The 12,703-nt window shown below is 42.2% G+C and overlaps 1 protein-coding gene across 1 annotated transcript in view; it reads left to right on the forward strand.

Moving 5' to 3' along the window:
* Window positions 1-831: 831 nt before the first annotated feature.
* The window catches only part of LOC149279316 (chitobiosyldiphosphodolichol beta-mannosyltransferase-like), an 80,299-nt gene continuing 68,427 nt past the window's right edge, over window positions 832-12,703 (forward strand). Inside the window, exons 1-2 of the mRNA XM_089501317.1 lie at window positions 832-1,018; window positions 3,508-3,585. Coding sequence (XP_089357443.1) covers window positions 832-1,018; window positions 3,508-3,585 — 265 coding nt within the window. The remainder of the gene's footprint in view (window positions 1,019-3,507; window positions 3,586-12,703) is intronic.

The raw sequence follows: 12,703 nt of genomic DNA on the forward strand, positions 1-12,703 counted from the left end.
GCGGGAGGGGGAGAGAGCTCTCGTGACACTCAAGAGACACTCAAAGAGAGAGACTCTCACACACCGAGAGAGATGTCGCGAGAGAGAGAGAGCAGCACTCTTCAATTCCATGGAGACGTGCACAGAAATAGCTTCTTGCAAAAATTGTGCAAATATGAAACAAAATCAAGTTTTCCTCCTCCAACATAATGTTCTCCATTTTCAGTAACTGAAAAAAGAGAGAAAGAGATCTTGCAACACTCAGAGAGACACTCAGAGAGAGAGAGAGAGAGAGAGAGAGAGAGAGATTGTGACACTCAAAGAGAGAGAGAGGCACTCACACACCGAGAGATGTCGTGACAGAGAGAGAGAGAGATAGCGCCACACTCACACCGAGAGAGAGCAGCATTCTTCAATTCCAAGGAGACGTGCACAGAAATAGTTTCTAGCAAAAATGTGCAAATATGAAAAAAAATCACGTTTTCCTCCTCCTCCTCCAACATAATGTTCTTCATTTTCAGTAACTGCAGCGTTCTATCAAAGCTTCTGCCTCACATCCCGCGTTATAGCTGCAGCAGCGCGATATCGGTACAGTCCATTTCAAACAACTGCATTTCCCACTTTCGTGTTTTCTGTAGTACCAATTGACGCATTATCTGTTGACATCACCGGAGTCCTCAGTAGGAGCTAGCGGCTATCATACAACACAATAACAACGACATTATAACAATTTACTTCCGGGTCAAGACACGTCATAAAGAACGCAACATGGCGAGAGGATGGAGGTTATCAGTTGGTTTCGTATGTGTAGTGTTGGCCTTTGTAATACTATGCAGCAGTATATCGCTGTGGATGTATTTGCTATTTTTATTGTTACTTTTGAGTTTTGCGACGTTGCTATTTAACACAGGAAGCCCAAAAGAAAATTATCTCGTATGTGTATTAGTTCTGGGAGATCTGGGTCGCAGTCCACGAATGAATTACCACGCATTATCATTGGCTCGGCACGGTTTCAAAGTTTTGTTAACCGGACATCTAGGTCAGTAGTTGGTTTGAAGCTGGACGTTGTGCACCCGTTTTACGTTATTGTGTATATTGTAACCTGTAATAGCCAGAGTCGTTATGCTTCGGGTTATCTCGCTCTTGCGAAATATCGGATGCAGTAATAGAAACAATTATGCCTGTCCTCTTGTGATTAGAACTCATTTATGTGGTGCCTTTATTTTGCCTGGTCTTAATTTGTTTTATAGCTCTGTCGTTCAGTAGTGTGTCTCAGCGTGAATGATGGCTACATAAAACCTGTATATGCCGCACTTGTTTACAGCAGCTGAGATACTCCATTATTTTTTAACATTTGTGCGCCCAACTGTCCAAATACATTTTTTATTGACTTCATAGTTTCTTACCAAGATATTTCAAGCCCTTCCAAATCCATTGGCTATATACCCAGCTATGAATGGGTCACACAAAATATCTAAATTTTGTCTAGCAATGCCGCTAACCACACTCTAAAGCTGAAGTTTCCTTTTGCTATTTGAAATGTTGACAGGTATGCACCTTCACAATGTAGATTACATAAATTTAAAAAAAATATATTCTTTTGAAATACCAATGCACTACTTGTACTTATTGTCCTTACAAAAACATACAAACATTGAGTATTTTTACATTCGGAATTAGAATCTGTTTGGCAGTTTTTCTGGTACTTTCCTGTTATCCAAAGCTATTTTTTTTTTATTTATTTATTATTAAGAATAATATATCTCTACAACAATAGCAATTATAATAGAGATTTAGGAGGCCAAAAAACTTTCATTGCTTCAAACAGTGAATTCATTTGGAGGCAGCACATGTGACACAAGAACGTATTGTTCTTGTGTCACATGTGCTGCCTCCAAATGAATTCGGCCAAATATGACAACAAATGGTGACGTGCTGTTCCTGTGGTTTTTTTGTTTTTTTTTGTTGTTCTTGTTGTGCAATTTACCCAATAGCCACATTCGCTCAACACTCTGTGGATGCCAGTGTGCGGATCAATGAAGTTGTAGTGATGATTGACTTAACCCCTTTCAGTCCCCTACAGACGTACCGATACGTCCAAAAAATGCATCCCAAGAATCCCCTATGGATGTACCGGTACGTCCTGCTCTTCTTGCAACGGTAGGAGCACCTCCCTGCCGCTACACGGAAGATCAGGCTGTTATGTGAGATCAGCCTGGACTCCTATCTAGACCCTGCTGGGATATCCGATCACTCTGATGAGGCACTTGCATAGAGATCACAGTGGGGATCGCAGGGACGAGAGTTGATGAGAGGGATGAGGAAATCGTGTTTCTCACTCTTCTCACATGCTGAAAAACGAATCGGCAAAAAAAAAATATAAAGAAGATATTTATAAAAAAAGAAATAACCTTTACATCCCATTGACCTAACACATCATCTAAAAGGTATAACCCTCCTGCCCCCGTTCACAATCCCCAAACCGTTAAGCCATAAGTATAAACAAATACTACCCTATATGAATGGGATGGATATGGCTCTCTAGAAAGAAATAAAGAAAAAAACGGGAGAGGCGGCTGAACAATTTAGGCTGGGTTTCTCTGCCGTAACACATACCATGTGCCAAAAATCCTCAATGTTGGTGAAAAAAGCGCAGGAAATAATTTCTGCGGCCACTTTTGACAGTGATTGGTGGCCAAATAACTGCGTGAAGAGTGTCCAAATACCCCTGATAGGATAGTCTAGACTGTCTGCTTTACAGAAATGTATACTTTTGTTGGTATTTTTTGTTTATTTGTTTAAAATTAGTGTTGCAATCCCATCATACTTAATGTAAAAATTCTACGGCTTCGTAAAAAATAATGTACACCTTATAGTATGTTACCTATAAGTGCTGGGAAAGTATAGAAATTCTATATAAATTAAATCAGGACACCTGAATTGATAGACTTGGAGGGGATTTTCCATCACTTTACCTAATTTTGTGAGCATTGTGGGAAAATGTTTTTTTTTTTTTTTTTTTTTTTTCTTTCTAATTTTCGCTAGTTTTTACTAAATTTCTCATCCTAAATTTTCATCTAATCATCTAACTATGGTATCAAAAGAAAGCTCTATCTCTCTTTGAAAAAACAATATATAGTTTACATGGGTACACTATTCGCAGAAAAAGGAAATAATCGCTGAACCGACATGCTGCAAAAATGGCAAAATTGCTCCGGGACTTGAGGTACCAAATACCCCTGGGATTGAAGGGGTTAAGGACCAGGCTGTGTTTTACCTTTTGTACCCTTTGGGACCGAAGCTGTTTTTGCGTTGCTCGTGTTTAGATGTAATTTGCTCCTCACTCATTTAGGGTACAACACAAGTTATATATTGTTTTTTTTTTCCAGGACAAGGACTTTCTTCAAATAGCTTTTTTTTTCTATCATATTTAATTTCCTTGTTGTGCTCCCCTTCAGATCCTAGCATTCTCTGTGTATTTCTGTTTATTTCATAGCCGCTTTTTTGTTTTTCTTTTTAAATTTTTAGAAACAAATCCTCATCAAGACGTCTTGAATCATGAGAAAATAAAAATCTGTTCATTTCCAGACTTTGAAATGATAAAAGGTAACTTTTTTTTTTTTTTAAATTTCAATTTGTCTGTTCTCTTATTTGAAATCAAAACAGTACCCTGGAATAGTATGTCACCACTTGTGTCCTGCTTTCCATTGCTAAATAGAATGGTTATTTAATATCTGTTTGCTAAATCGGGATTTCATCATAGTAAGAAGAGTATCGTCAAATGGGTTAACTTGGCTTCCTTAGGTATATTTAAGGCAGGGCCAACAAATTTGGTTTTGAACCAGGACAAATATTTAGGAGGCAAAACTGTTTTGTTTTTTTCTCTTCCATATGTTACCCCTGGTCTGCAGTTAAAGGATGTTTTTTTGGGGGCAATACAAAATAAAACATACATTTCTTTAGTGCTGTACCACTTTACATGGTACTGCAGTTAACGTTCCATGACAAGGGGTATTTTACACCAGAGAGACTGAAGCTTTAATGTTTAACCATTAGTCTTACACCTAAACACACTAACGCAATACAGTCACATACATTCACTGGCCACTTTATTAGGTATACCTGTTTAACTATTTGTCTTAACAAGCAGTTGATCAGCCAGTCAGATGGCAGCAACTCAATGCGTTTAGGCATGTAAACGTGGTCAAGACAACTTGCTTGAATGGGGATTTAAGTGACTTTGAATGTGGAATGGTTGTTGGTGCCAGACAGGCTGGTTTGAGTATTTCAGAAACTGTTGACTTACTGGGATTTTCACGCACAACCAGAATGATCTGAAAAAGAGAAAATATCCAGTGTGTGGACAAAAATGCCTCAGTGATGTAAGAGATCAGAGGAGAATTGGCAGACTGGTTCGAAATGACAGGGAACGGTAACTCAAATAACCACTTGTTAAAACCAAGGCATGCAAAATACCATATGTGAACACAGAACACGTTAAACCTTGAAGCAGATGGGCTACATCAGCAGAAGAACACACCAGGTGCTACTTTTTCAGCTAAGAACAGGAAACTGAGGCTACAATGTGCACAGGCTCACCAAAATTGGACAATGAAAGAGAGAAAGAACGTTGCCTTGTTTGCTGAGTCTCTATTCCAGCTGCAACATTCAGATGACAGGGTCAGACTTTGGCATAAAAAACATGAAAGCATGGATCAATGGTTCAGGCACGTGGTGGTGTAATTGTGTGGGGGCATTTTCTTGGGACACTTTGGGCCCCTTAGTACCAATTGAGAATTGTTTAATCATGACAGCCTATCTGAGTATTGTTGCTGACCATGTCCATCCCTTTATGGCCACAGTGTTACCATCTTCTGATGACAACTTCCAGCAGGATAATGCACCATGTCACAAAGCTCACATCATCTCAATCCGGTTTCTTGAACATGACACTGAATTCACTTTACTCCAATGGCCTCCATAGTCACCAGAACTCAATTCAATAGTGCACCTTTGGGATGTGGTGGAACAGGAGATTCACATGTGTGATGCCATCATGTCCATATAGAAGGAAAAAAGGTATATACAAAGTAAATCTTTATTAGACAATATGATTTAAATACATATAAAATATATATATAATAAAAAAGCATCTCGGCACCAAGACACATATAGGAAGGTACCTATGAACAAGGGCACAGGACTACAGGAACTAGGATGGAAATACGTATGTATATAAAGACACAAATAAGAAACACAAGGATGACCACAGCAATAAAGTAAAAAGGAACAAATGAAATAACATACAGCAATGGTACATCAGTGCTCAAAAGTAAATAACCAAACCTAGAAACAAGGCTGAAAACGGCAAAAAAGCCTGGTGATGAATGGTGCCAAGTCTAAACGTACCAACCCCAACGTACGTTTCGCTGCAATGAGCTTCGTCGGGTCCCCTTACTTGTATACACACATACACTGAATCTGGCACTACAATGCAGTAGACATACTGACTCTGGCACTAGAAATTTACACATACACACACTGACTCTAGTACTATACATACACCGATCAGCCATGACATTATGACCACCGACAGGTAATGTGAATAACACTGTTGTCAGTGGGTAGGATATATTCGGCAGCAAGTGAACATTTCATCCTCAAAGTTGATGTGTTAGAAGCAGGAAAAATGGGTAAGGATCCGAGCGACTATTACTTTGATTGTTATGGCTAGACAACTGGGTCAGGGCATCTCCGAACTGCAGCTCTTGAGGGGTGATCCCAGCCTATAGTGGTCAATACCTATAGAAAGTAATCCAAGGAAGCAAAAGCAGTGAACCCGCGACAGGGTCATTGGCGGCCAGGGCTCATTGATGGGTGAAGGCTGGCCCGTGTGGGCCATTGTAGCTCAAATTACTGAAAATGTTAATGCTGGTTCTGACAGAAAGGATGTTGCTAGATAAGCCAGGCCTGCCTGAAGAGACTTCAGTTCCTAAAAAGGCTACATCTAAAACAAAAGCCTTTTGCTTGTAAAAACTGCAACGCAACCGTGTCTGATGCCACAACAAAATTTCGCTTGGCCTGTCTGAAGGGCAAAGAAGAATTTATTTCAAAATTTAAGGAACGGATGAAAGCTAAGCTTCAGTCTACTTTCCAGCAGATCCAGGCATCTGTTTTGGATACATTTCTCCAACCTAAAACTTCTTTTCATCATCATCCTCTACCTGTCTTCAGGGCAGGATCCTAGTTCATCAGGCTCAGAGAGGGACTGACACCTAGAGGAATTTGAATCTCCGGAGGAAGGGGAGCTTTTGGAAGAGACCTTTTTCTTTCCTGTGGAGGAGGTGGATAAGCTTGTTACTTTTGTAAGGGCTCCTCTGGATTTGGAACAGGAACAGCTAAGAGAAAAAAAACAGACCGTTCTTTTAAAAAGCCTAGGACCTTTCCAATCCCCAAAACCTAAAATCTATCATAACTGACCAGTGGTAGACTCCAGAAAGAAAGCTAAATGTCTCCAGAAGAGTTTCCAGATTGATTCTGCCAGAGTTTTCTGAGCTCTGTTTAGCTCCTAAAATAGATGCTCTGGTGGCCAGGACCACCAGAATGCCAGCTATTCCCTTGGAAGATTCCTCTCATTTTCAGGATCCTATGGACAGGAAAGCAGAAGAGGCACCCAAGAGAGGCTTTGAGATTAAGGCAACTATTTTCAATCCAGGCATTGCGGGGGCTTCAGTGGCCAGAGCCATGCGTTTATGACTCCAACAAAATGAGGATGATATTTTGGGTGGTGAAGAAGAGGATGTTCTCCGTAGTATTTCTGATGTTAAAAGCGAAGCTTTGTTGTTGTTGTGGTTTTTTTTTGTTTCTTTTTTAAATTATTTTCTTTTTGTGTGTGATTCAGCTATGGAATCCTTCGGTATGGCTGGTAGGGCCTCTGCCCTATCTGTGGTTTCAAGGAGTACTCTATGGCTCAAGGCTTGGTCCGCAGTTTCAGCCTCTAAACATAATCTGTGTGGTATCCCCTTCTCGGGGAAGGATCTGTTCGGGGAGGAACTAGAAGTTCTGTTGGAAAAGGCTACTGGTAACAAGCATTTTTTTCTGAAACGTAAACCTCTGCTTTGTTTTCGTCCAAACCTGTTTAGATTGTCCAGGACTCAGGATTTTAGATCCCAGTCCCGTTTCTGAGATAGACCTTACAGCACCAGGTTGCCTTATTTCTGAAGATGACGTGGTCTCCAAGAAGGCATGATGCCAGAAACATTACAGTAGGGAGGAGGCTGAAGAGATTTCTGCATCAGTGGGCTTATCTTCGAACTCTGGGAATCCTCTCCCCAGGGTGTACGGTCTGGAGCTTGTCAGCGCTCCTCCGGAGCGGTTTATATCGGCCTCCCCTTCGGATCCTTGTCCAGGGCTTCCTAAGGAAATAGATTTTGATCCCTGTGCCCCTGTGTAAATAACTTTTCCAGAGAGGAAAAGGTATTTACTCCCAGGTCTCTGCTGTCCCCAAGTCTTCAGGGGGTTTCAGACTGGTTATAGTTCCGGATGGCATTAATGACATCTACCATAGAGCTTCTTTCCAAGGGAGAATTTTTTTTTTTTCTATTCTCGACCTATTCTCAGAGAAGAGTCACAGAAGTTCCTTCAGGTATCTATCCCTTCCTCGAGAGGGATTCTTCACTTCCAGTTCCAGGCCCTTCCCTTGCCTCTGTACCAACAATCTTCACCAAGCCCCTGTCAGGGGTTACAGCTTTCCTGAGAAAGGGAAGTATCAAGTTGATCCGTTATTTGGATGACTGGCTTCTGGCAGCAAGCTCTCAGTCTTCTGTTGCAGCAGATTCTCAGGACTATATCAATGCTTCAAGAATTCTGTATCCAGAGCTGTCCGTGTGTCCGTAGTGTGCCCAAAGAAGTTAGAGAGCAAGCCGGACATGCTCCACCAAGGGCCTATGCTCCACTCAAACCCTGCTTACTTCAAGTTGATGAGATGGCTTCTGAAATGGAGAGATTAATCCAGGCCATTCATTTTCCAGAGCTAGAAAAGGTCTTGCTGTTACAAGAACTTCTGTAGCTGAATTCCGCTATTGATGAAGCCTACAAGGCGTCGGTTAAAGAACCTCCCTCTGGTGTAGGGCTGCAACAACTAATCGATAAAATCGATAATGAAATTCGTTGCCAACGAATTTCATTATCGATTAGTTGAATCGATTATTATCGATTATAAAATGAGGGTTTTTTCAGAGCAAACGCTCTGAAAAATACCCCTCATTATATAATCCGTTTGGTCTGACTCACAGCAGCAGCTCCTACTTACCAGCCCCTCCCTGTAATCACTGTGACAACTGGCCCCGCCCCCTTCCTTCTCCCAGAAGGCCAGAACCACATGGCTGTGACATTCATCTAACTGTAAGTATAAAATTAATATTTGGGCTGCTGAAAGTTAGGGGAGGTGGGGGTTAATTTAGGGGCAGTTATGGTTAATGGGGTGTTTAGGGTTAATTTAGGGGCAGTTATGGTTAATGGGGTGTTTAGGGGCAGCTATGGTTAATGGGGTGTTTAGGGTTAATTTAGGAGCAGCTGTGGTTAATGGTATGTTTAGGGTTAATTTAGGGGCTGTTGTGGTTGACAGGGTCTTTAGGGTTAATTTAGGGGATACTGTGGTTAATGGGGTGTTTAGGGTTAATTTAGGGGCAGTTATGGTTAATGGGGTGTTTAGGGTTAATTTAGGGGCAGTTATGGTTAATGGGGTGTTTAGGGTTAATTTAGGGTAGTTGTTTTGATGGGGTATTTAGAGTTAATTTAGGGGTAGTTATGGTTAATGGGGTGTTTAGGGTTAATTTAATGATGAGGACTGAGGGTTAATTTGATTAATTTAATAAAGTTAACTTAAGGTGCAGTTAGAGATAAAGGGGGGCCAAACTAAGGGGAATCTAAATCCTGGGGGCAGTGAAGATTAACCCAGTACTTATTTAAAAAAGTATGGTGTCAGTGTGCTGTGAACGGGTCTGTGACTCTATGAGGGGACTATGAGATATCTGGGGGGTATAAGGCATATCAGGGGAGGACAGAGTGACATATCTGGGGGTATAAGGCATATGTGGGGAGGGCAGTGTGGCATGTCTGGGGAGGACGGAGTGGTGTATCAGGGTGTATAAGGCATATCTGGGGCCACAGTGGCATATGTGGGGAGGGCAGCGTGGCATGTCTGGGAGGTAGTGTGGCATGTCTGGGGAGGATGGAGTGGTGTATCAGGGGGTATAAGGCGTATCAGGCACAGTGGCATATGTGGGGGTGGAGTGGCATATGTGGGATGCAGCGTGGAGTGGCAGATGTGGGAGGCAGCGTGGAGTGGCATATGTGGGAGACAGCGTGGAGTGGCATATGTGGGAGACAGCGTGGAGTGGCATATGTGGGAGGCAGCGTGGCATATGTGGGAGGCAGCGTGGTATATGTGGGAGGCAGCGTGGAGTGGTATATGTGGGAGGCAGCGGGGAGTGGCATATGTGGGAGGCAGCGTGGAGTGGTATATGTGGGAGGCAGCGTGGAGTGGCATATGTGGGAGGCAGCGTGGAGTGGCATATGTGGGAGGCAGCGTGGAATGGTATATGTGGGAGGCAGCGTGGTATATGTGGGAGGCAGCGTGGAGTGGCATATGTGGGAGGCAGCGTGGAATGGTATATGTGGGAGGCAGCGTGGTATATGTGGGAGGCAGCGTGGAGTGGTATATGTGGGAGGCAGCGTGGAATGGCATATGTGGGAGGCAGCGTGGAATGGTATATGTGGGAGGCAGCGTGGAATGGTATATGTGGGAAGCAGCGTGGAGTGGAATATGTGGGAGGCAGCGTGGAGTGGCATATGTGGGGGGCAGCGTGGAGTGGTATGTGTGGGAGGCAGCGTGGCAAGCCTGGGCTCAAATGTGCATAAATTGGGGGGGGCTGGTTGGGAAATAAAGACAAATGTATTTTATCAAAGTTTTTTTTTATTCTGCTGTTTGTATTTAACAATTTGTTTATTAAATTATTTTAAATAAATGAAAAATTTACATTCATTTTTTTTATCCGATTAATCGATTAATCGAAAAAATAATCGGCCAACTAATCGATTATGAAAATAATCGTTAGTTGCAGCCCTACTCTGGTGTATAGGCTCATTCCACTCAGGCGGTCATGACAGCCTGGGCTGAGGCTGCTGGAGCTCCAATCAAGCAAACTTGCAAGGCTGTTGCCTGAAAGTGTTCATACCTTTTGTCAGGCATTATCGCCTGCAGTCTACTGGTGTGGATGATGCCAAGTTTGGTACAGGAGTTTTGGAGTCTGTTGTTTCATTCCTTCCCTAATATCTTTTTTTTTTTTTTTATATCTCCTAGCTAGAGAAGTAAAATTTCTGTAAATGTTGAAGTCATGGAAAGTTTTTTTTTAAAATGTGTTACACTGGGAACATGAACTGCAGTATATCTAAAAGTATCATGCTTGAAATAAAAGTACAGCTTATTAAGTAAATAATACTAATAAACTAAACTTTTTGTTTTTTAAACTTTTTTTGTTGCAAGTATAACCACTTGTATATACTGTAAAAAAAAAACAGAAATTCTCCTCTAAACCTCCTACATGAATTGGATGGGGAGAGTGCTCACAATCGCCCGATCATATTTGCACTTTGGCGCCAATTGCAAATGAAAACGTTAAGCAAATGGCATTATTTGTGCTAGTCGATGTGGACAAATTGCATCTATCATAAAGGTCTTCATGTAATATAGTTTGAATGCCATATCATAAACATATTTATCATTGTAAAGGGAGATATTCCATAAATTTTGTATAAACAAAAAAAACCTTTTTTTTCCCCCCTGTCACTCCCGGTAGCATAGATGAATCCTCCTATCCGAATAGGGCAGGAAAGGATAAAACCCCCAGAACCTCCCCCTTACCCTCTGTTCTTTCCTGCCCTATTCCGGGTAGGTGCAGTCATCCCCCCGTTTGTTTGTTTTTTTGGTTTTTTTTTTGAGCTTGTGGCAGACCTTATTTCCCCTGTGCTGCCATCCCACTTTGGGTAGCAGGGAAGCGCTTTACTTTCCCCCACTCCGGTCAGATCCTTGGGAGGATCGCTTTGCCAGAGAGGGGAACGTGTTATATTCATGCAGGGTCCCCCCAAGGGACCCTAGCTTGCTTACCTCCAGGACGCAGGTGGTTTCAGCAGGGCCCTGCCTGTGACGCGTTTCCAGATCTCGTCCCAGGCTGTCCGGGGGCGCCTGAGGTCAGTGTCTCTCAGCAACAGGAAGCAGCTCTCGGGTCAGATATTTTTGTTGGTTTCTAGATCATTTTTTCCCGCGTTTTTGGTAAGGTTTCTCTATTTGTGCTGCTGATGGTTTCCAGTTTGCTTCTGATGAAGAGTCCTGGCATTCTGTTTTCTGTTTTGGTGTCTTTCTACCTCTTAGCCCAAGTAGGTTATGAGTCTCCTGGTTAACTGTCTCCTGTCCTTTGCTATCAGGATGTCAGATAAGCCAGACCTCTCTGAAGAAACTCCAGCTCCTAAGAAGGCTACATCTAAAACAAAGCATTTTGCCTGTAAAAATTGCAAGGCTACTATGTCTGACGCCTCAAAGAAGTTCTGCTCTTCCTGTCTGAAAGCCAGGGAGAAATCCATTTCGGATTTCAAGGAATTAGATGAAGGGTAAGCTCCAGTCCACTCTTCAGCAGATCCGATCATCTGTTTTGGATTCTTTTCCCCCAGCCTGAGACATCTTGTCCTAATCCTATTCAACAGGGTTGATGTTCCTGGAGGAAGAAGCTAAATGGCAAACGATCTAGGTAAACTGGAAACATGGTCAGAGCTGTGGCAATTGGCATTTAATGTGGATAAATGCAAAGTAATGCACCTGGGGCATAAAAACCCAAGGGCTGAGTATAGAATATTTGATACTGTCCTAACCTCAACATGTGAGGAAAGGGATTTAGGGGTAATTATTTCTGAGGATTTAAAGGTAGACAGACAATGCAGTAGAGCAGCAGGTAATGCAGAATGCTTGGTTATATAGCAAGAGGTATTAGCAGTAGAAAGAGGGAAGTGCTCATGCCGTTGTACAGATCACTGGTGAGACCTCACTTGGAGTATTGTGTACAGTACTGGAGACCGTATCTCCAGAAGGATATAGATATGTTGGAGAAAGTTCAGAGAAGGGCTACTAAAATGGTTTATGGATTACAAGATAAACCTTACGAGGACGTGTTAAAGGATCTTAACCTATATAGCCTGGAAGAAAGACGTGACGGGGGATATGATAGAAACATTTAAATACTTAAAGGGAATCAAAAAGGTAAAGGAAGATAGTTTATTTAAAAGGAGAAATACTACCACAACAAGAGAACATAGCCATAAGCTAGAGGGGCAAAGGTTTAATGGTAACATCAGAAAATATTACTTTATGGAAAAGGTAGTGGACGCATGGAATAGCCTTCCAGTAGAAGTGATGTTAATACCATAAAGGCATTTAAGCAAGCATGGGATAGGCATAAGGCCAAGCTAGATATAAAATAAGGGCAGGTACTAAAGGAAAGTACTCAGAGGTTGGGCAGACTGGGCCTACTGGTTCTTAATTGCCGTCACTTTCTATGTTTCTATGCCTGGGTTCCAGTCTTCTGGTCAGGATCCTGGTTCTTCAGGCTCACAAAAGGACTAGCACCTGGAGGAACCTGAATCTCCAGAAAAAGGGGAGCTTCCTGAAGAGACT

Source organism: Sceloporus occidentalis, unplaced genomic scaffold, assembly GCF_023333645.1.
Source record: "Sceloporus occidentalis isolate IW3139 unplaced genomic scaffold, rSceOcc1.0.p SCAF_171, whole genome shotgun sequence".
In the NCBI taxonomy this organism is placed as follows: Eukaryota; Metazoa; Chordata; class Lepidosauria; order Squamata; family Phrynosomatidae; genus Sceloporus; species Sceloporus occidentalis.